General features: G+C 45.4%; 1 protein-coding gene across 1 annotated transcript in view; it reads left to right on the forward strand.

Moving 5' to 3' along the window:
* The window catches only part of LOC139266575 (collagen alpha-1(XXI) chain-like), a 463,005-nt gene that overhangs the window by 201,052 nt on the left and 236,781 nt on the right, over positions 1 to 25,172 (forward strand). The window contains exons 12-15 of the mRNA XM_070884170.1: positions 1,289 to 1,342; positions 1,438 to 1,491; positions 1,585 to 1,638; positions 7,104 to 7,157. Coding sequence (XP_070740271.1) covers positions 1,289 to 1,342; positions 1,438 to 1,491; positions 1,585 to 1,638; positions 7,104 to 7,157 — 216 coding nt within the window. The remainder of the gene's footprint in view (positions 1 to 1,288; positions 1,343 to 1,437; positions 1,492 to 1,584; positions 1,639 to 7,103; positions 7,158 to 25,172) is intronic.

Consider the following 25,172-nt stretch of genomic DNA (forward strand, 5'->3'; position numbering starts at 1 on the left):
AAGAGAGACTAGGGAGGGAGAGAGAGATGGGTGGGAGAGAGATAGAGAGAGACTGGGGAGGGAGAGAGAGACAGAGACTGGGGAGGGAGAGAGGGGATGGGGAGAGGGAATCAGAGGGGAGAGAGAGAGGGAACACAGGGAAGATGGATCACGCTTGTCCAACTCCACACCCTTTACAACCACACCCAATTTCTTGGAAAGCTCAGTGTGTGTGTGACAAGTGACATCATTGGAGTGGGTGAAATCCAGAAGTCAAAACACTGTCATTATTCACTTCATACCCAATAAACCTGTTAACAATCTGTGACCCACATATATTGCACCATCTATGGCGTGGAGGTGGGGGGGAAGTAAGTTCAAGAATTTGGGCTGGGATGGGGAAGGAACTTGGGCTGGGATGGGACAGGTACTTGGGCTGGAGGGGCCAGGAACTTGGGCTCGGGGGGGGTGCGGTAGGAACTTGGGCTGGGATGGGGGGGACAGGAACTTGGGCTGGGATGAGCCATAAACTTGTGCTGGTGGGGATGTCAGGAACTTGGGCAGGGTGGACGGGTGGGAGGTCTTATCCTGTGTAAGTGAGCTCTCTCCTGTCTGGAGTCGGCAGTCAGAATGGCTCGAATTATACTTTTCAAAGTCACTGATTACGTAGGCAGTGTGGTTCTAATTATACATTCCAGAGAAACTGCTGGGTATGTCTTATCCTCCAAGGGGACCAATCAGCAATCAGGTCATGTGATCAAGGGGATCCAATTGGAGCATTTTTCTGTTGCATATAAACGCATCCCCATAATATCCATTTAAGTTGGTACCATTCTGAGACAATCTATTGCTTAGAAGGAAATTGCGCCCCCCCCCTCCCACCGCCCCCCCCCCCACCACCCTAACCAGTAATGCAAAGGCGATTAAGTATTTTTTCCAAATTTATTCAGTTACTGTAGCTGTAATGTCTGCCAGTGTTAACTACCAATAAATAATTACACACAAGCCTTCTGGACATCAATAAACATTCCAAGATATTTATTAGCTGCACTCTGTTTATTAATGATGGCCTGCTGTTGTAGTAAACACTTAAGTCCTTTGAATTCTACATACAAATACATATTTGATCAGGCTGGAATAGAATATTTTGTCAATAAAAATATATACTGCAGACCTGAAAGCCTATTTAATGATGCTCTGCAAAGGAATAACTCCTATCAAGTGATCTTGTAATTTTTATATTGAGGACTGTTATTTTATTATGAGACACATTTCTTGTCGAATATCACACATTTTATTTGCATTTCAGGGTCCTAAAGGTTTCAAAGGAGAACCAGGCCTGCATGGTTTTGAGGGTATAAAGGTACATGTGAAATCATTAAAACATTTTTAAGATAAAAACTTTTAACCTGTTGCTTCAAATTTAAAAACTAATTTTAATACAATTTTTTGTTCAAGGGTTCAAAAGGTGACAAAGGTTCCCATGGTTATCCTGGATTACGTGGACCTCCTGTAAGTTTAAATGAACAAATGTTTGATGTTGCAATTTATCAGCGTAAAGTGTCAACAGTAATACAATTGCAATAACACTTTTTTACTTCATAGGGACATCGAGGTGAAAGTGGAAAAAATGGCTTATCTGGAGTACCTGGCCCAAAGGTTTGTGAAGTTTGTAATTCAATTCTCTCCCAATACCCCATTTATTGTATCACAGAGAAAGAAAGAACTTGCATTTATATAACCCCTTTGACACGTCACTGAGCACTTCACAACCAATGAATTACTTTTGAAGTCTAGTTTCTGTTGTTATTCAGTTTAACATGTAGCCAATTTGTGCACAGCATGGTCCCACAAACAGCAATAAAATAAATGATTTGTGAACCAAACACCATGTGGAAAGGTTTTTCTGTCTGTTATGTTTGGTGAAATTATAAACACATTGGTTGGAATTTTTCCCTAAAAAAACAGGTGGGTTTGGAGTGTGGGGGCAGTTAAATTGTTAAAAATAGGATTCCCGACTTGATCCTGACTCCCACCCACCCACATCCAGTTTTTCCAGAGGGGGATGGGCAGGGGGGAACGGTGTTACCTTAATTTAAATATTGTAATGAGGCTGGAAGCCTCTTTTTCCCCCTCCATTTTGAATTTAGCTGTCTGTGGATGGGTTTCACACAATTTGTGAAACCCGGCAGCTAAACCGAGGCGGGGACAGCTGCATCCAGGAGCTAAGTGATTTTATACCGACATTCTGGGTCCAGGGTCCCTGCCTAACCCACCTCCCGTATTGAAGACCGCCTCATGAGGCCTCCAATCAGCCTCCCCCAGCCTTCTGATCTTAACCATGATGCCTCCCCTCACCCCACCAATAATGCTGAGGTCAGCCACAATCTTCTGGTAGCTGGCCCTGATCCTCTCTCCCCCTCTGTCGATGCTCCGGCCAACGCACCCCCCCGACAATCCTCCATTCCCTCCAATCTCTGGCTGTCCACCACGCTGTCGATCCCTGGCCAACCACACCCCAGATATCAAACCCCTGCCGATCCCCAATCAACCACCCTCGCCCCCGTCGACCACCCTGCGATCCCGGATCCTGCCCCCCACGATCCGCGATGTCGGCCACCCCCCCACGATCCCTGATCTCGACTCCCCCCATCCCAGTTCCCAATGTCGACCACCCATCCCCAATGCCAACACCCCTCCCATTATCCCCGATACCGAATGCGGACCCCCAGAACCGCTCTCGCGATCCCCGATGCTGACTCCCCATCTGCAATCCCCAATGACGAATGCGTACCACCTACTCCGCACCCCACCCAAGACCGACCCCAAGCATCTGTAGGCCTACTGCCCGCAGCCAGTCAGCCTCTCAATCTGGTTGGCTGCGCATAGGAATCAGAGGCCTCACATGCAAATTAGGCCTTGCTGTTAAAGTCTGCTTGCCTCGGAAGCCCCTGCCTGCCTGGAGAAATTTCCGGCCATTCTCTATAAACAGGTTTCCGATTTCATTATACTTAGTGCACAGATGGATTCTTCATCCTATATTGGCTAATGCTCAATTACATGGACCAGTAAATTAATGAGAATGTAGAGGAGGAAAAGTGAATGAAAACTCATATTATGCACATTTAGATGGTTTGTGCTGATAAAATGGAGACAAAACATTTAACAGCACTCAGCAGCCACATCAGAGAATTTATTTGTCAAGGTGAAATCCAGTCCACGTTGTTGATTCTTCATCCAAAGTTTTCAGGTGAGTGTCAGAATGTGTGTCTGGATTCTAGCTTGACATATAGTCGGAACTGAGAGAAATTTATATCTGTGATGAATGAACTGTAATAAGTCAACATATCTACAAAATATATATTCATATATTTGATAATTCACATTTATTTTGGAGTTTATGGCCTCGAAATGCGGGTCGGTTGCGCCCCCAGGGCGGTATGGAATTATATGTTTTAGTTACTTTATTTTTTTCCACAAGGACTGTGCTTCATTATCTCTCAGGCAGAGTTTTATCTTTCCTAATTGTTACATGTGCAGAAGAATTTTTTAAACTTAGGGAGCATTAATTGATGAGCCTTAGCTCAGTGATAGCAGTCCTGCTTCTGAGTCAGAAGGTTTGACCCAAAATCCAGATGGTGAGTAGAGACAAGAGTCTCTGAATACTGGGTTGAAATCCAGCGAGAATACTCGCGTCCGATGGGAGCGGAGTGTTTCCACCCCCATTGTAGCGCTGATACTCGGCAGCCCAAAGCTGAGTTGACATCCAGCGGGGCTACTCGCGTCCGATGGGATGTCCCATTGCATCTCGCCATCTGGTAGGGAGTTATGAGTCAGGCTAACGACCTGTTCCCACAAAAGGGGACTATGTTATGGAAGCAGCCCAGAGCACCAACTGTCAGATGTAAAGCAGTGTAAGAAGTGATGTTTGGCTCAGAAAAGAAGCAGAATGCAGCATTTATTACTTATCTGACAAATATTGTAATATTATAATATTTATAGTACTGTCATTATTAGTTGAGGGTAATTTGTACTTTGTGCGATAGTTTTGAACGGGTGATAGCGAATCGGCAACCCGTTTTATATCGCTCCCAATTTTTATTTCCATTGACTTCAGCTTCAATTGGCTGCAGTAAGTAAGTCATAAAACTGTAACCACGGCTCTAAGGGAGTATTAGGTTGTTACAAAAAAGTGTTACATAGTAAGAAGTAGCCAAAATTTACAACAGCTATAAAATGCTATTGCTGAGCTTTAAGATATAATTAATTTGAAGAAAGACAAATGTTGGCGATTCAGTAGGAAAACAATTAGAATACCAAGCTATGTTTATTTATCAAATATTATTTTCATGAAGGGTCAGTTAAAGAGAGTGCAATGTAGCTATAAACAAATTTAATGCACTATGTAGTGTTCTGTCCAAGGCAGAGAGCTGGTGAAATGTGTTTAGTGAAAGTCTGGAAGATCATATCAGACTCTTTCAACTTTGCCCGCTTTGGCCAATGTAAAGATAATGAGTCAGATTTTGTTGTTTTAATGGGTGTGCAGGAACAGAGAGACCTGGCGGTGTATGTACACAAGTCTTTGAAGGTGGCAAGACAAGTTGAGAAGGCTGTGAAAAAAACATAAGGGATCTTTGGCTTTATAAATAGAGGCATAGAATATAAAGCAAGGAAGCTATGCTAAATCTTTACAAAACACTGATTAGACCCCCAGCTGGAGTATTGTGTCCAATTCTGGGCACCAAACTTTAGGAAGGATGTCAAGGCTTTTGAGAGGGTGCAGAGCAGATTCACTAGAATGGTACCAGGGATGAAAGACTTCAGTTACGTCAAGAGATTAGAGAAACTGGGGTACATTACATTTGGTCCCCTCATCTAAGTCATTGATATAGCAGATGAAATTGCCCCTTTTTATAGCCCATTTAGCAGCTCCGGGGGTGCTAATGGGGTGCAGGACACTTTTCGCCCAGGATAGGGGGGCGCTATCTCCTTCTAGGAAATCACCTGGAAGTTTGTGGAGGCTTTCATCGCTGTGTGCGGCAACCCCTCACTACCCCACGCCAACCCCTTAACGCCCCGCGGGGAAAATTGCCCCCCCGGGCCACGAGCAGATGTCAATGCCAGCTTCGCGGGTCACAAAACCGGCAGACATCAGCTCTTGGGGTGCTCCTTAAAGGGGAGAGCACCAGTGCCATGGGCCGCCATCTTTTTTTGTCTGCCGACTCTTGGGTCGGCTCTATGATGGTGGCCCTTGAATGATCTGGGTCACCATCATGCAGCCCGGCACTCCGTTTTGCATGGCGAGCTGCAGGCCTGGTCGCACGCTGACCTGGTGGCCTAGTAGAAAATAGGTGCAGGAGTAGGCCATTCGGCCCTTCTAGCCTGCACCGCCATTCAATGAGTTCATGGCTGATAGTGGAGGCCATCAGAAGCCTTGCAGAGTGCGCAGCGGCCCTTCCCTTTAATCGAAGGGGTAGGGTAGGGTGTCGCGGCAGCGCTACATAGAGTATCCGCATAGCGCTTCCTTCAGCGCCCCAGTAGCACCCTGGTTACCGCCCCCAAAGGAAGTGGAGCGCACGAGATTGTGCTCTGCTTCCTTTGAGGGGTAGTAAGGGCAATTCCGTAGCGAGGGTGGGACTTCTGTGCCAGGTGCGGAATATTCTGGCCCCAGAAGGTTACCGACCTCAATCGGGCGCAGGGCAATTTTGCCCCCATAGATTGTAAATAGCTGAGGCTCAAGCACTGATCCTTGCATTACCTCACTAGTTACAGCCTACCAACCTGAAATGACCCAGTAATTCCTACTCTCTGTTTTATGTCCATTAACCAATCCTTAATCCATGCTAATATATTACCCCCAATCCCATCAGCCTTAATTTTATGTAATATCCAAGCAGCCATTGGTTCCCCCTTAATTACCCTGCTAGTTACAACTTCAAAAAACTCTTAACAGATTTGTCAAACACAATTTCCCTTTCATAAATCCGTGTTGACTGTGCCCAATCATTATGATTTTCTAAGTGCCCTGTTACCATGTCACTAATAATAGATTCTCACATTGTCCCTACTACAGATGTCAGGCTAACTGGTCTATAGTTCCCTCTTTTTTCTCTCCCTCCTTTCTTGAATAGCAAGGTGACGTTTGCTATATTCCAATTTGAGCTGAAGTTCCTCAAGTTGCAGACATTTACTGCAGATGTGATTGTCCAGGATCACAATACTCATCACAAACTCCCACATGCTACAGTTCAGGCACACCACCTGCACTGCCAACCTTGTTTTGATAATTTAATTATTGAAATAAAATTAAATTAAAATTAGCAGCTCCTTTTTAAACTGCTCCAGTTCCCACACTTTTATTTTGTTCTGCTCCTTGTTTATGTTTATTAGCTCCTTTATTTTGTTATTTACTTAACTCTTATTTATTATTTATATATGTCAGCTTTTAATTCAATTAAAATTCAGATCCTTTTAATGTTATTATCATCTATTTAGTTAATTTTAATTTTATCCAACTAGATCTGATTCATTAATTAAACACTAAACTTAATTATATAACAAATTGTATACTTGACTTAGTTATGAAATAAATTAAGTACTTTGCTGTAGTTCCTCAGGCTCCACCATTTATCTGATGTCACTTTTCCAGATTTAGAATTTTTTTCAGATTCTTCCCTGTACCCTTTGTGCATAAATAACGCCATTAGCCATTTTGACAATAAAATCTGGCCTAATATGTTATGTAGTGTTAATCCATACCGTAGAGGATCCCTGGTTTGGTCGGCAGTCTGTATTTAGTGAGCAGATCTCAGACAATGCAGCTGTTGAGATGTTGCAATATTATTGACCACTACTGATAAAATACACTTTTCCCAAACCAAATAACTATTGATAACCAATATGACATCGGAAAATAAATGTGGAGTAAAATGTCCTGATGAGTGTGGTTTGCTACTGACACATACTGACACATATTATACTATTTGTTCAATATTATAACTTTATTTAGCTTTGGTGATGGGGGTAATCCTCTGTGGAAAATGGTTTGGATTATATCATTAAAAGTCCTGTAAATAAATCATGAAAAGTTTTACAAAAATAACCTTGTGTTTCTTATTTTTTAGGGAGCACCTGGCAAGGCCAGTCTCCCAGGATCGGATGGAATGGCAGGACGGCCTGTAAGTACAATTAAGACATACCAATTAGAAATTCAACTATTGCTCCTTTCTTCAGATACCGTAGGAGTGAAATTGGCCTTCAGCAGTGGTGCAAATCAGACGATAACGAATCGTCAGCCTGTTTTACACTTTGCCTAATTTTCACGCCGGGTGTGAGCTTATTGCCCGTACCGCCAAAGATCAATTTTAGCTCCCCATAAGTCTTAATTATAATTCTACATAAACAAATAGTTCAGACTGTTGATAAGTAATTCTTAATTTATATAGAACTGTCTTACATTTTTATATCTTTACACTTGAAATTTCGTTATAGAATCTTAATGAGCATTCTTACAAATAATCATTGTTAATTCGATGGATTTTTAATGTGTATAATAATTGAACATTAATGACATTTATTTTTCTAGAATTTGACACATGACTATTTAATACGGTATTATACTATTTCCCATTCTCCTTTGTTCCTCTGATTCTTTTCACTTGTTCAAATATAATGTTACCTTAGTTTAATCTGGGTGCACAAATCATGAATATAGAGCATTGTAAGACTGGATCCTATTAGTCCTTTTAGGCACAGAGTTGCCTGGAACAAAGGGAAGGCCTATCTGAAGGAAAATGACGCATGACCTCCTGTTGCAGTACAGGTTGAACCTCCCTTATCCGGCACCCTCCGGACCTGGCCTGTTCTGAATGAAGGATATTTCCGGATAAGGGGAGGTCACGTGTTTTCAGTGTGTATGTGCACCGATTGGCTGGAACGACTGTCAGTCAGACAGTCAGTCAGTCTCATCTCACATTGGAGACCAAACTACTCTAGAGTTCTAGACTTAGGATATTCTCAAAATCTATGGAATGGTTAGCTGATCCAAAATATTAAAAAGGTAAGTACTTTCAAAACATTTTCTGAACAATTTGTATTGGAATTTCCATCAGTGTGGTGTTGGCGGGCCGTTGGTCCCCGAGGTGTCGGAGAGCTGTCGGGCCCTGAGATATTGGCGGGCACGGAGGTGTTGGAGGGCCATCGGGCCCGAGGTGTCGGAGGGCCCCGAGGTGTCGGAGGGCCGTCGGGCCCTGAGTTGTCAGAGGGCCCCAAGGTGTCGGAGGGCCGTCGAGCCTCGAGTTTTCAGAGGGCTGTCGAGCCCCGAGTTGTTGGAGGGCCCCGAGGTGTCGGTGGGCCATCGGTCCTGGAGTTGTCGACGGGCCCCAAGGTGTCGGCGGGCCGAGCGAGCCCGGAGGTGTTCTAGGTTGAGGGGGCTTCTGCTACTGCTGGTCACTTTCTTTCTAGTAAATGTGTGGATCTTCTGTTTAGGTGAATGATTTAATTAAATAATAAAGGAAAGGTATCACCGTTGTGCCTACAAAGGGAATGGGAAACCTGGGGGAGGGGTAGGGGGCGTGCATGTCGGAGTTCTCCGCATGCTCCACCCGGCGGCTGCGAATGGTGCTGGATAAGGGAGTCCCAGATAAGAGAAGCTCAACCTATACTATCAATTGACAGAGCCAATGATTTGAAGTTGTGAATCAAAGGATGATCTTTGCTTTTGAGCTATTGTAGAAATAAATTACTATCAGATATCATTGTTAACAATGGTATGAGTGTTTTTATCCAATTGCCTTGTCTGTGTTATGCATAAATATTTAAGTTAATGCCTATAAACACTAGGAAATATTGTAATGTTAGTGTGGGTGATTCTCGTCATATTATTTTTCAAAATTTGCACTATTGGACTACATCAGGAGACTAAATTGTTTCATTTAAAATGTTGGAAATATTTATGCTTCATAAATTGTTATAGCACATAACTAAAGGGGGTAGAAATTGCCAACTGCCTGAAATGAGGCACTCCCACCCGTTTTGATGGTTTCTTACTGCAGCTGCAGTTCAGGTCGATTCTTTCGCGAAATTCCGCTCCTTGTTTTTTTAGTTTTGATTCGGATGTCGGTGTAAATGAGGGCGGTGATGACACCTGAGGAGCGAAGACGCGGTGGTGACAGCAACTGAGAGGCGGATGTTGGGGGCGGTGCGGAGTCACCGCCACGATGACGTCATCACAGCGCCGTGTCACCACTGCTCCCCCTTTCACTTAAAGAGGAAAGCTATCGCGATTTTTAAACTTTGGCCCACTGGGCCACCAGGGAGGGTTTCGGCCGGGCCAGCGGCCTGCACCCAAGAGAGGGTGACAGGCTGCCTGTTGGCGGACCAGCCGAACCCGGGAGCATAATTATCGGGCTGACATGGCAGCGGCCGACAAAAAAATACATGGTGGCAGTGAGCCCTCCCCTTTAAGGGAAGCCGCAACGCCACTGCAGAAGGCCACAGCCTCATTGGACCACCGGGAAAAAGCTTGTTTTGGCACCACCGGGCGGGCCCAAGATTTTCCGAGTGGAATGTCGCCGTCGGCAGATTAGATCAGCGGCGCACACGGTGATGACATGCTTAACACCGATCGGCAGCAGCGAGTGGTAAGGGGAGGATCGGGGCACCGCCGGGAAAACTCCGCACTGTGGCCGCCCATTTGTGGTGGTAACAGGCCTTTAGGAAAGGGACAATTTCAGCCCCAAGATCTTTAAAATTAAGTTTTTAATTGCCATGTTTAAGCCCAGGATTTTTTTTTTGCCTTTTGTTTCAGTTTTCATTTTTAGTGTTAAATACAGGAGAAAATCACATGATAGAAGTTGACCCCTTAAAATAAATTCTGCGACAATCAGTAAAAGAGTTTTTATGCCAAACATTGCTAAAACTCAAGAAATCTGAAAGATAAGTGCCGTCAAGCAAAATGAAATCCCACGGTAATTCACTTAGATCACGTATACTACATTTATGGGGGCGTCATCTGATGATCATTATCCCCTGGATAGCTTTTTAAATTCAAAGTAAAGTTGTTTATTTTTGTGGCTCCAAATACTTACCTGCCACTATGATAGTGGAATAATAATATTTGTTGACGATTTGTGCAGAAAGGTACAGTTGCGATCGTGCTTTTAGTGAACAATGCCTCGTGTGTGACCCGAGTCAGGCTTTGATTGATGACCTCAGTCATCAGGGGACGATCAACATAGTAACTATCAGTGCACTGATGTCGCTCCTCTATCAGTAACTAGGAATGAAAGACTGGTGTTTTCTGCAGTACAAAGGTTATTGTCCTTCGAGCAGTACCTAAAGATAATACAGATCCCTTTAAAAAAAATCCAAATTCCACAGCCCTCATTTTTTTTCCTGGCAATAATCAGATCCAAAGGTATACGCGCATAAAATCCATGATAGCACCATGGCACGCATAGCATACAGTGAGCATATTGACATCACAGATGCAATACATGTGCATTTCAAGACCAGATCTTTGCTAAGAAAACAATGGTAAAGTTCAGGAAGATTTTTTTCTTAAATTCAGGAAAAATCATTTATGGCACAGCCTGAGTTGCTCTTGAGCGGTGGTGGTGAGCCTTCTTCACTACAGTCCGTGCGGTGTCAGTCCGGTTTTAATCTTGTTATTCTTCGTAGCAGTTTGATACAATTGAGGGGCTTTCTAGACTTCAGAGGGCTGTTAAGAATCAGCCACATTGCTGATGGACTGGAGTCACCAGGCCAGACCAGATCAGGAAGACAGGTGTGGGATTCGCACCGCCGTAGCTTACTACATGAGTGCCCCATTACCGCCCCCCGCCAGGCGCTAACTGGGAGCATTAACATGCTGAATTTCTCCCCCCAAATTCTCAAACTGCCATAGGATTTGAACACATGTTCATGAATTACTATTCCAAGGCTCTGGATTCCTAGTCCAGTGACATAACCACTAATCTGCCATACCCTTAATTTACTGGTGGAAATCATAATACAAACTTTTAAAATTATTCCTACACATGATAATAAAGAAAAGAAACTTGCATTTATAGAATACCTTTTCATATCTTTCAGAAACATCTCAAAATGCTTTACATACAACAAATTACTTTGAAGTGTATTGACTGTTGTTGTATAGGTGAAAGTGCCAGCCATTTTGTTCGTGGCAAGATGAATAATAATTAATCTATTTCTGGTGGTGCTTGTTGATGGAAGGTATTGGTCAGAACATTGGGTGAACTCCCTACTCTTCTTCCAAATATTGCAAAAGATTTTTTAATAACTACCAGAGCAGACAGACTGCATTAATGAATGCCTTAAAAGATGCACAGGGAGGAATTTGAACATCATGATCCAAGGTCACCGATTTATGAAGAACATGGCTGCAATTGAAAAATTTGATCCACAAAACATTAGTAAAAACCTTGAAAACAGTTAGAATCCCACAATGTCGGAATGAAATCTGACTTATCTTTGATTAGAAACCAGTGAATCTGATCATGGAATTTACTAAGAAAGATCAGGCTATAATTTGTATTGTCAATCAAAACCTTCCAGCACAGCCCATCGGATGGCCTCCTTTGTGTTTCTTCTTTCCTTCTTGTGATCAGATTGCCATAAAATTCCTACAAATATATCATTCTTTTTAATACGTTTCATTATTCAATGGCTGTCAAACACTCAGTGAAGACCCAGAGTACCATACAGCGCAATAGCAATAGTACTTGCACCACCTTTAAAACAATAAAACAAACTTAATGGTGCATGCTTCCTACATTAAATATTTCTCTGCTCTCTTCATTATACATAGCAAAATAACATGCACGTGGCAAATTGAGAGCGTAGCCTTTTAAAAAAAAATTTCAAAGCAGTATGTCATGCATTGTGTAGTACAATGGAAACACATTAGGGGAGATTTACTTTGGTCTTCACCCTGGATTGCCTCGGCAGAGAAAATCAGGCTGGTCAGAGCGCCACCTGAAAAGAAACTCGCCCAATGTTACTTCCATTTAAATGAAATCCCTTTACAATCTCCGACCAGTCCAATTTTCCGATATTTGCTCCACTTACATGATCTAGTGCAGAGCTAGGAAAATCTCCCCTATTTTGTCTTGAATGAAACGTAATGGAATTTTGGCGTGACATTAGGGCCCCGATATTGGTGGCCTTACCGCCGACTGCTGCCACGTTTTGCCTCCGGTCTCCCCTCTGTGCCAGTTTCCACTTGGGCTGGAGTGGGTGGGAAGGGAGTACCGCCGGGAACCGCCCACTGACGGCTGCTGGCGGCCAAATAGTGCAAGCTGCCAGATTGGTGCAGGTAGGAGTCGGCGCCAGCAGGAGGAAGGACCGCTGTGTGGAGGCAGGTCAAACCCCGACGGTAAGTACGAAGACCTGCAAGAAAAGGTTAGTGAACATCTTTAAAACATTTTTTTTTTACAACACTTACTTGGATGGGATCCCCTGAAGGTGTTCCGGTGTTTCTTTTTGTAATGATTTTTATTTTCGGGTCTTCCACCCTCCCTGGTCCTGACTCCATCATTGGCGGCATTTGGGCGGCAAGAGCCCTTGCCGCCGAGATTGAGAGTTCCCACCCACTGCCACCCAGATTGATGGCGTAAGCCATTATTTTGCCGCCGGGCGGTACTGCCACCACTTTAAGTGGAATCTTCCCGGCAAAGTACCGCCCAGTCTCTCGGTGGCCATCGGCAGTCCTTTGGGTGGCACTTGGGTGGGCCTTGGCTTCGACCAAGTTCGGGTCCTAGCTTTCTAACATTTTGATGTGAATGTTTCTTTTTTTAATGACATTCGTTTCTTAAACTAAATGGGCATAATTTAAAGGCTGCATTGAGAAGACCAGATGATGTGTAATATTTTTGGCTCAATTATTATTTTGGTCATTTATACCATTTCTCCAGGGTTTCCATTGATCTTTCTGTGGTTTGGGAAGAGAAATAGGCAGTTCTTTTTTCTTAAAAAAGGAGACAGCTCTGATTTTGTTTGGAAAGTTCTAGTTTGTGGTTGTTTTAACTTTTTTTTAAGATAAGGTGTTCGATATTAGCAGTTAAAATAATTCCAAATTTTCTCCTCGCGCTATTTCTTTATATTGGGAATTGGGATTAGAATTCCTCTGGTTGCTATGGATAATAAAATTGTAAATGTATTTCTGAAGATTTTCCTGTTCACTATTTGAGGCAGAATCATACAATCAAGAAATGTGATGTACACATACTGATATGTTCTTACTATACAGTATAAATGCACACGAGGCCCATAATTGAGAGAAGGTCACTCTGTGACCAGTTACCTTTATTACCAAGACCTCAAGTGATGAAGGTGGGTGGAGCTTCCCCTTTTATACCTGAAAGTCCAGATTAGAAGAGTCTCCCACAAGTTCACCCCCTTGTGGTCAATGTTCTCAAGGTGCACAACTTAGGTCAGCTTATACATGGGTTACAATGATAGTTGAATATATGACATCACCTCCCCCCCAAAGTCTCTCTGGTGGTTTACACTCCCTTATAGAGTGCCTGAGTTGGGGCTCCGGTTGTTGGGCGCTGGCCTGAGTGTCTGCTGTTTGCGGTGCCTCAGGCCTGTCCGGACTGCCCACAGTGACTGGGCTCTCCTCCGCTTGGTTCCGGTGTTCGGTCACCTGTGGTGGAGTAAACTCTACATTGTGTTCTTCCTCTGCTTCTTCTATGGGGTTGCTGAACCTCCTTTTAGTTTGATCCACGAGTTTGTGGCAGATTTGTCCATTGGTAAGTTTAAATACCAAAACCCTATTCCCCTCTTTGGCAATCACAGTGCCTGCAAGCCATTTGGATCCTGCAGCATAATTAAGGACAAAAACAGGGTCATTGACATCAATACATCGCGCCCTCGTATTCCTGTTATGATAGTCACATTGTGACTGACGCCTGCTCTCAACAATTTCTTTCATAGCAGGGTGTATAAGGGATAACCTGGTTTTGAGTGTCCTTTTCATTAGCAGCTCTGCGGGTGGAACCCCTGTGAGCGAGTGTGGTCGGGATCTATTGGCCAACAGGAGGCGTGATAAGCGGCTTTGTAGGGAACCCCCTTGGATTCTGAGCATCCCCTGTTTGATTATCTGCACTGCTCGTTCCGCCTGGCCGTTTGAGGCCGGCTTGAACGGTGCCATTCTGACATGGTTGATTCCATTGCCAGCCATTCAGTGCTTGTGAAGCATGGGCCATTGTCCCTGACCAAGACATCCGGTAGACCATGGGCGGCGAACATTGCCCGTAGACTTTCTACCGTGGCAGAGGATGTGCTTGAATTTAAAATGGCACACTCAATCCATTTGGAGTAGGCGTCTACTACAACCAAAAACATTTTTCTCATGAAAGGACCTGCGTAGTCCACGTGGATGCGTGACCATGGCTTGGCGGGCCAGGACCAGGGGCTAAGGGGGGCTTCCCTGGGTGCGTTGCCCAGCTGAGCACACGTGTTGCACCTGCGAACACAAAGTTCCAGGTCTGCATCTATCCCTGGCCACCAAACATGTGACCTGGCAATTGCCTTCATCATGACAATGCCCGGGTGCTCATTGTGAAGTTCTCTGATAAACACCTCTCTGCCCCTCTGGGGCATAACTACTTGGTTTCCCCACAGTAGGCAATCGGCCTGAATCGAGAGTTCATCCTTGCGCCTATGAAACGGTTTAAATTCCTCAGGGCATGCCCCGTACGTGGCTGCCCAGTACCCATTCAGGACACATTTCTTAACTAAAGACAGTAGCGGGTCTTTATTTGTCCAGACTTTAATCTGACGGGCTGTCACAGGTGAGCCTTTGCTTTCGAAAGCTTCAACAGCCATGACCATCTCAGTATCATGCTCAGTTGCCCCCTCAGTGGTGGCTAGTGGGAGCCTGCTGAGTGCATTGGCGCAGTTTTCAGTGCCCGGTCTGTGTCGAATTGCGTAGTCATAGGCGGCTAACGTAAGTGCCCACCTCTGTATGCGGGCTGATGCATTCGCATTTATGGCCTTGTCATCAGCCAAAAGGGACGTTAGGGGTTTGCGATCTGTCTCCAGCTCAAATTTCCTGCCAAACAGGTACTGGTTCATTTTTTTTTACTGCATATACACATGCTAGCGCTTCCTTTTCTACCATCCCGTAGCCCCTTTCTGCCTGGGACAGACTTCTGGAAGCATAAGCTACCGGCTGTAACTGACCATTGGCATTCACATGCTGCAACACACACCCGACCCCATAGGATGACGCATCGCACGTTAAAACAAGTTTCTTACATGGGTCATATAACGTTAACAGTTTGTTGGAGTATAACAAATTCCGTGCTCTATGAAAAGCCCTTTCCTGGCTGTCCCCCCAGACCCAATCGCGACCTTTGCATGGGAGCACGTGTAGCGGCTCTAACAGCATGCTCAATTTTGGAAGAAAGTTCTCAAAATAGTTCAGGAGCCCCAGGAATGAATGCAGCTCCGTCGTGTTACGGAGTCTGGGTGCTCTCTGGATCGCTTCCGTTTTGGATGCAGTGGGTCTGATCCCGTGTGCTGCTACCCTCCTCCCCAGGAATTCTATCTCTGGAGCTAAGAAGACGCACTTCGCCTTTTTCAGTCGCAGCCCTACCCGGTCCAGTCTGCGTAGCACCTCCTCCAGGTTGTGGAGGTGTTCTTCAGTTTCGCGACCTGTGATGAGGATGTCATCTTGAAAAACCACCGTTCTTGGAATCGACTTGAGGAGGCTTTCCATATTTCGCTGAAAGTTCGCGGCGGCCGAACGAAGCCAGAACGGACATCTGTTATACTCAAACAACTCCTTGTGTGTTGTGATGGTGGTCAGCTTCTTCGACTCACTCGCCAGCTCCTGGGTCATGTAAGCTGAGGTCAGCTCCAAAGAGGTCCTCTGCAGCGGGTATTGGTCTTAGAATGACACCCGATTGATGGTGGCCTTGTAATCGCCACATATCCTGAACGACCCATCCACCTTGAGCACCGGATCGGGCTCGCCCAGTCACTGAATTCGACTGGCGAGATGATGCCTTCCCTCAGCAGGCGGTCCAATTCGCATTCTATCTTTTCCCGCATCACGTATGGCACCGCTCTAGCCTTGTGGTGTACTGGTCTGGCGTCCGGGTTTATGTGAATCACTACCTTGGCCCCCATGAAAGTGCCGATGCCGGGTTGAAATAATGAGTCAAATTTGTCCAGGACCTGTGAGCATGATCTCGCTCCACAGAAGAAATTGTATTGACATCGCCTCATTTCCAGTTCATGACAGCAAGCCAACTCCTCCCCAGTAGTGCGGGACTGTCCCCTGGGACAATCCAGAGTGGCAACCTGTTCTCCGAATCTTTGTGGGTCACGACTACCGTGGCACTGCCTAGTACCGGAATGATCTCCTTTCTTTATGTCCGTAGCTGTGTGTCAATCGGCAATAATTTTGACTTCCTGGCCTTGGACACCCACAACCTTTTGAACTGTTTGGTACTCATCAGGGACTGGCTGGCCCCTGTGTCAAGCTCCATTAATACTGGGATGCCATTGAGGAGCACTTTCATCATTATCGGTGGCATCCTGATATATGAAGTGTATATGTGCTCCACATGAACTCGCTGAACTTCAGCTTCCAGCGATTTCCCCCAGTATTCATTTGGCCTCATAGGGCTTACATCGGGCCCGTCCTCCTCGTGCATCAACCTGGCTGCAGGCTTCCTGCACATACGCACCATATGTCCACTGTGATGGCGTGAACGTCCATTCAGCCTGCCATTGTCTTTGTTGAGGTCCTGCTCTGGGATCTATTGCTGCCTGGTAAATATCGGACTGCCCCTTTCCTGCCTGCTGGGCTCTGAGTAGCATTTATGATGTTGACTCCCTGATCCATCACCGCGTTAGAGGCAGAATTGCGCGCGTAAATCATTTTCATCTCTTCCTCCCTCGCCATGAAAGTTTGAGCTAACAATGCTGCCGTTTCCAACGTCAAGTCCTTGGTCTCAATTAACTTGACCAATACCCTCGATAAAGAAGTCCCTTAGCATCTCCCCCCTGCAGGCGTCTATGAACAAACGCCGGAAGTCCGCTACAAAGTCCAGTATGTTCTGCCCTTCACGACGTCGGTGGGTGTAGAATCTGTGTCGAGCCATGTGTATGCTGCTCGCCAGTTTGAGGTGCTCCCCGATTACTTTGCTAAGCTCTTCAAAGGTTTTGTCCGACGGCTTTTCGGGTGCCAGTAAGACCTTCATGAGCGCATAAGTCTTTGGCCCGCAGCTGGTCAGGAGATGAGCCCGTCGCTTGTCGGCCGTTGCATCCCCCAGCCAGTCTTTAGTTATGAAGCTTTGCTAAAGCCTCTCGACAAAATCGTCCCAGTGTTCCCCAACACAGTACCGTTCCTCTGTGCTACCGGTGGCCATTCTCATGGGTCGTGAATTTCCGTTTCTTGTCGCCAATGTAAAGTCCTTACTCTACAGCATGAAACCACACGAGGCACATTCCAGGGACAAGGCCACTGTGAAGGGAGTCTTTATTACAGGACTCCAGAAGTGATGACCCTGCGTGGGACCTCCCTTCATATACCTGTGTGATCAGGTAAGGAGTGTCTCCCACAAGTTCACCCCCTGTGGTCAAGGTGTGCATCTAAGTTGAGTGTATACAGTATTACGGTGGTGTTACATTGTAGTTACAAACATGACAGTTAAGATTCAGACATGGCAGGAAGGCAGTGGGATCAGAGGGGGTAGTTATCAGGAGGAAGAGAGATCAGGAGAGGAGAGAGGGAAAGAGCATTTGGACAGTGGAGAGGAGGAGGTGGAGGAGACGAAAAATGAGGAAGAGAAAGCTAAGAAAGTAGCCCAACTGGGGCCTTTGCTCAACCACGTACTGATTTTAACCTCAGTGAAGGAGGAATTGCAGCGAGCCTCCCTTTGCTCCAGCAGGGCTGGATTTCTCTTACCATCTGGTGGGAGGGAAGGAGTGGCTTTAAACAATGCATGGTCATATAAAATAACTTTTATTATTGTTATTACATTGAATCAAAACAGTAATTAAATTGCAGATTTCTATGAATATTTATCTGTGGCAATATGTATAGCTGTAGTAACAAAATAAACAAAGGGATATCATATTCTACTCAGAGAGGCTGTTGAGCAAAGAGTCAAACATTTGTAACATACTGAAGCTTTCAAACAATTTTCAGTCTCTGGAGGCTCAGTAATATGGTCATCGGATTAATTTCTGGATCTGACTGAATATATTTTCATAGACAGAGGAGAGATTTCCTCATGCTTGAGCTAGTAATAACATATATACATGGGCCAATATGTACCCAGATTGACTAGTCCAGTACAACTTTGGCAGTGTAAATTGCAAATTCTATAGTTTGATCTCATACTAGTGTGAAAATGTACCACAGAGGTATGAATTCAGGGGGAAATGGAGAGTACTCCCAAGCTGAACAGAAAATGAAACATGACCCACTGCCCAGGGACCTATTTTTATTTTATTTGGACCATCAGCACAATTGTAAATAAAAAATCACAGTATGTTGTGGCTTCTGTATTTTCTATGAACTTAAGGAAGTAGTAGTAGGACATTTGGAAAATCATAATGCAATCAAGCAGAGTCAGCATAGTTTTATGAAAGGGAAACCATGTTTGACAAATTTGCTAAAGTTCTTTGAAGATGTAATGAGCAGGGTGGATAAAGGGGAACAAGTCATCATAGGCAGTCCCTCGGAATCGAGGAAGACGTGCTTCCACTCCCAAAGTGAGTTCTATGATGGCTGAACAGTCAGCTACGAGAGCCACAGACCCTGTTACAGGGGGGACAGACATTCATCGAGGGAAGGGGTCAGTGGGGCTGGTTTGCCGCGCGCTCCTTCCGCTGCCTATGCTTGGCCTCTCCATGTTCTTTGCGCTGAGACTTGAAAAGCTCAACGCCCTCCCGGATGGACTTATTCCACCTCGGGCGGTCTGCGGCTAGTGTCTACCAGGTGTCAATGGTGATGTTGCACTTTACCAGCGAGGCTTTGAGGGTATCCCTATAATGTTTCCGCTGTCCTCCTTTGATTCGTTTACCATGAAAGAGCTCCGCATAAAGCATTTGGTTAGGGAGTCTCATATCTGGCATGCGTACTATGTGGCCTGCCTAGCAAAGCTGATCGAGTGTGGTCAGTGCTTCAATACTGGGGATGTTAGCCTGGTCGAGGACACTGATGTTGGTGTACCTTTCCTACCAGTGGATTTGCAGGATCTTGCGGAGATATCGCTGGTAATATATCACCAGCGACCTGAGGTGCCTTCTATACATTGTCCATGCGTCAGACCCATACAGGAGGGTGAGTATTACTACAGCCCTGTAGACCATGAGTTTGGTGGTAGATTTGAGGGCCTGGTCTTCAAACACTCTTTTCCTCAGACGGCCGAGGCTGCGCTGGCATACTGGAGGCAATGTTGAATCTCTGCATCAATGTCTGTCTTTGTTGATAAGAGGCTCCAGAGATATGGGAAATGGTCCACGTTGTCCAGGGCTGCACCGTGGATCTTGATGATTGGAGGGCAGTGCTGTGCGGCGGTGACAGGCTGGTGGAGGACCATTGTTTTACGGATGTTACGCGTAAGGCCCATGCTTTCATATGCGTCAGTGAATACATTGACTATATCCTGGATTTCAGCCTCTGAATGTGCACAGACGCAGGCGTCGTCCGCATACTGCAGCCTAACGACAGAGGTTGGGGTGATCTTGGACCTGGCCTGGAGGCTGCGTAGGTTAAACAACTTCCCACTGGTTCTGTAGATTAGTTCCACTCCAGCGGGGAGCTTGTTGATTGTGAGGTGAAGCATGGCGACGAGAAAGATTGAGAAGAGGGTTGGAGCGATAACACAACCCTGTTTGACCCTGGTCCGGACGTGAATTGGGTCTGTAATGGATCCATTGGTAAGGATCACGGCCTGCATGTCATCGTGAAGCAGGCGAAGGATGTTGACCCTAATGGTTGACAGTGTCAAAGACCTTTGTAAGATCGAAAAATGCGCTGCTCCCTGCATTTTTCCTGCAACTGGCGCACTGCAAAGATCATGTCTGTTGTGCCCCGTAGGGGACGAAATCCGCATTGTGATTCCGGGAGGAGCTCCTCGGCCACAGGGCGAAGACGATTGAGGAGAACTCGAGCGACAACTTTCCCAGTGGCTGAAAGCAGGGAGATTCTCCTGTAGTTGCCGCAGTCGGACTTGTCCCCCTTTTTAAAAATGGTCACAATCACTGCATCTCTCAGATCTCCTGGCATGCTCTCCTCCGTCCAGATGAGAGAGATGAGGTCATGTATCTGCGCCAACACCGCCTCTCCGCCATATTTTAGCACCTCAGCAGGGATTCCGTCCACACCCATAGCCTTCTTATTCTTAAGCTGTTTTATGGCTTTGCCTACCTCATGTAACGTTGGAGTTTCACTGAGTTGATGGCGGGTCTCATGCTGTGGGATGGAATCGCGAACACTCGAGTCAAAGGCAGAGTCTCAATTGAAGAGATCTTCAAAGTGCTCCTTCCATCGGGTCCTGACAGCCTCAGTTTCCTTGATGAGTGTTTCCCATTCTTGGCCAGGAGTGGGGTGGGCCTGAGTTTGGACCGTAGGTGGCCTTGACTGCAGCGAAGAATCCTCGCATATCGTGGCTGTCGACCAGTTGTTGTATCTCCTGTGCTTTCTCCATCCACCACCTGTTCTTTAGGTCCTGGGTTTTTTGTTGGACCTGAGCCTTGAGCCATCTGTAATGTTGTTTTGCAGCTCCCGAGTTGGGCTGATGCTTGAGGCTCAGAAATGCTTTGTGCTTGTGATCTATTAGTTCTTCGATATTCTGATTATTTTCATCAAACCCATCCTGGTGTTTTCTGGTTGAGTGACCAATTGTCTCTTCACAGGCACTGGTTATAGAGGCCTGGAGGGCAGACCAAGCGCTATGGGGATTCAGCATCTCAGAGTCACCAAGGCACATCAGATTGGCTGTGAGGCACTGGCTGTATAGGGCTCTCTGAGCTGGGTCTCTAAGTGCCCCTGCATTAACTTTTTTGCGGCACTGCTTCTGCTGTCCCCTCTGCTTTGGGACAATGTTAATGTTGATGATGGATCGGATTAGGTGGTGGTCCGTTGCAGCAGTCATTAGCCCCTGTCATGGCGTGGGTGGTGCGCACATCCTTGCGATCCCTGGCTAAGACGATGACATAGTCAAGCAGGTGCCAGTGTTTGGAGCGAGGGTGTTGCCATGATGTCTTGTATTTGTCCCTCTGGCAGAACAGGGTGTTGGTGATGAGGAGTTCATGTTCTAGACATTTTGTCAAGAGTAGGGTACCGCTGGAGTTGGCTTTCTCTACCCCCTCTCTGCCAATCATGCCTACCCTGGCATTAAAATCACCCAGGAGGATCAATTTGTCGCCCATGGGGACGTGGGACAAGGATGTCTCGAGGTTGGAATAAAATCCCTCTTTAGCCTCATCCATTGCATTGAGTGTAGGGGCATAAGCACTAATGACTGTGGCACATTGGTTCCGAGATAGGGTGATAAGGAGAGTCATGAGGCGTCCGTTAACCCCACAGAGGGAGTCTTTGAGGCGGTCGACCAGCTCATTCTTGATGGCAAAGCCGACTCCATGAAGGCAGCGTTCTGCCTCTGGTTTCCCTTTCCAGAAGAAGGTGTAACCTCCACCATGTTCCTTCAACTGGCCTTCCCCTGCCCGCCGGGTCTCGCTTAGGGCGGCGATGTCAATGTCAAAACGCCTGAGTTCCCGGGCAACTGTGGTGGTGCGGCGTTCTGGCCTGTTGCTGTTGGGATTGTCCGTTCCAGGTCCCGAACTTCATACTGGCGAAGTGGAAGATGCCTGTGCATGAGTTCTTTTAACGTGGGGTGGCTGCTGCACACCGGCAACCACACGGGCTTAGCTGAACAAGATCTTGGTCCAGTGGCAAGGGAGTCCAAGACAACTGCACAGCTCTATAAGCCTAATTGCCTATGGCGAAGTGTTAGCTGCAAACTTGGCGCCGGGTAACTCCATTGATGATAGATAGCCCGAGGCTAGGTTGAGGGGCAGGCATTAGGAAGGTGACTTCCAAAGTTATTTTAAAAGTTAAAAGTTGATAAAGATTCCCAATTTATTTCAAGAGTTTCTAAGGGTTGTTAAAAAGTTTTAAAAAGTTTTTTAGAGTTATTAAAAGTCTAAGATGTAAATCAATAATAGATTATAAAAGTTTCCCCAATTTAAAAAGTTTCTAAAAATTGTTAAAAGTCAAAGATGTAGATTAATAATAGGGGAACAAGTAGATACAGGTTGAACCTCACTAACAAAAAAAATAGTATGTAGGTACAGCAAGTAATCAGGAAGGCAACTGGAATGTTGGCCTTTATTGCAAGGGGGATAGAGTATAAAAGCAGAGAAGTCCTGATACAACTGTACAGGGTATTGTTAAGGCCACACCTAGAGTACTGCGTACAGTTTTGGTCTCTGTATTTAAGGAAGGATATATTTGCATTGGAGGCTGTTCAGAGAAGGTTCACTAGGTTGATTCCGGAGATAAGGGGGTTGACTTGTGAAGGTGGGTTGGGCCTATACTCATTGGAGTTCAGAAGAATGAGAGGGGATCTTATCAAACATATAAGATAATGAAGGGGCTCGACAAGGTGAATGCAGAGAGGATATTTCCACTCAGGGGAAACTAAAATTGGGGACATGTTCTCAGAATAAGGGCCGCCCATTTAAAACTGAGATGAGGAGGTATTTATTTTCTCAGAGGGTTGTAAATCTATGGAATTCGCTGCCCAGAGATCTATGGAGGCTGGGTCATTGAATATATTTAAGGCGGAGATTGACAGATCTTTGAGCGATGAGGGAATAAAGAGTTATGGAAGTGGCAGGGAAGCAGAGCTGAGTCCATGATCAGATCAACCATGAATGGCGGAGCAGGCTCAATGGGCCAAATGGCCTACTCCTGTTCATATTTCTTATGTTTTTATCCAGAACTCCCTTATCCGGAACCACCCGTCGTCCAGAACCATTCCCGGCCACGGGGTGGCACATGCGCAGAACTCCGACATGAACAAATTGAAGTCCTTCCTCGCTGCCGACTCCCACAATCGCTGGCCTGACCACGCGATCCACCGCAACCCCCCACCGCCCCCCCCCCACACCCCATGATCTCTCTGCCGCACTCCAAGACCCAAGGCAGCCAGCCTTGATATCCCCATCCAATTTAACGTGACCATCCCTCGTCTGGAAAAATCCCTTATCCAGAACAGGCCAACTCCCGATGGTTCCGGATAAGGGAGGTTCAACCTGTATAGTGTATTTGGATTTCCAGACGGCATTCGATAAGGTGCTATGTAAAAGGTTACTGTACAAGATAAGAGCTCACGGGGTTGACCCAGCACTCCCTTTCTCCTGGTAGAGTAGAACTGAAGTGAAGTCCTCAGAGAATTTCTAGAATAAATGTTGCTGATGCAATGGTGAAGTCTTGAAGAAGTGTCCCAGAAAGTTTGCCAATGTGTTTCAAAAGTATTCTTCAACCCTCCAGCAACAAATGAACAGTAAAAGGTGTTATACCTCTTAAGTAGTGCTCAAAATCCTCTGCAACGACTAGTTTATTCCCAATCAGTTGGTTGCTGTTAGAAGAGAGCATTAGGTGAAGCGCTAGCTAGCAAGATGTTGTGCAGCCTTTTCAATGAGTGCGAGCGGGCAATTTAAGTGCCAATCAACCCCTGAAAGAGCCTCCGGGCGGCCGTTCCTAGCGCAAGCTTCAACTCCTTTACCAAGATGGCATCTTGCACTAAACACTGGCTAAACTAGCAATTCAGCTTTAAGACCCCATTTTTGCCACCTCAGAGACTCTTTAGCGCCTAAAGTATCCAGGGAAAATTGCCCCTGTGAGTGTGGATCAGAAAGGGATGAATACCCTGTGGAAACGTATTCCATTGCATTCAGATTACAGGATTTCCATGCCAAAATTAAGTAGGAATTTTGTGGCTGCATTATCTAACATATCCTTTGATGAGATTAAGATAAACAGGATGATCTGATTTTTTTCCCTCAGATTTTCTCTTCTTTACTCCTGAAGGCCAAAGCTTTAGATTTTAGTTGTGAGGATATATGCTTTGAGCCCTAACGCACAATGAAGTATCTCACATGACTTGAGCACATATCAGGAAATCACTCGCGGTGGATATATCTGTAAATAGTTGGTGGAATTGCAGGAATCATAGAAATTTACGGCACAGAAGGAGGCCATTCGGCCTATCGAGTCTGTGCCGGCTGAAAAAGAACTATCCAGTCTAATCCCACTTTTCAGCTCTTGGTCCATAACCCTGTAGATTACGACACTTCAAGTACTTTTTAAATGCGGCCTGCACACTGAAATGTTGTAATGGCTGCCCGTGTATAAGGGAGTGAATGAGTGAATAAGGAAATAATGAATGACGAGCAAGGTCTTTTAGCCATGAGCTTGGGGGAAATCTCTGACTTCATCCTTCCCATTTCCTTTATTGTGCTATGCCCATAATTCCCAGGGCCCTCTGATCATAAGGAGTTGAAGGTTGCCTCTCTCCTTGTCATGTGCAATTTGCTCAAACAGTTATTTAAAAACTCTTGAAAAGAAGAATTTAAGAACTGTGTGAAGCCCAAGTGTCTAGGCCAGCTGCAACCTTACACAGTGAAAAACATCCAGCATTAATTTCCTGGTGGAGCAGTGTATTCATTGCTTGCCGTGATTAACTGGTCACATAGTTCACGTATTGATATGATATCACACAGTGCCTAGAACAGTATGAGTGTATTGGTGCACTTAGAAAGGATGACTAGTTGGCAAAGTGCATTTCATCACCAAGTCTAGACTGAAGTGCATTCAAGATACATTGTTGGCTAACACTGAAAATGAGAAAATAGAATGAGAGTTAACTAGCAAGGGACATAAAAACAGATTATAAAAGCTTCTATAGATATGCAAAAAGGAAGAGATTAGCATAAGTAAACATGGGTCCATTACAGGCAGAGACAGGAGAAATTATAATGGCGAGTAAGGAAATGGCAGAGACATAAAACAAATATTTTGTATCTGTCTTCACGGAAGATGACACAAAAAACATTCCTGAAATAGTAGGCAACCAAATTCTAGTGAGAATGAGCAACTTAAAGAAATTAGCATTAGTAAAAAAATAGAACTGGAG

The sequence above is a fragment of the Pristiophorus japonicus genome, chromosome 7, assembly GCF_044704955.1.
Source record: "Pristiophorus japonicus isolate sPriJap1 chromosome 7, sPriJap1.hap1, whole genome shotgun sequence".
NCBI lineage: Eukaryota > Metazoa > Chordata > Chondrichthyes > Pristiophoridae > Pristiophorus > Pristiophorus japonicus.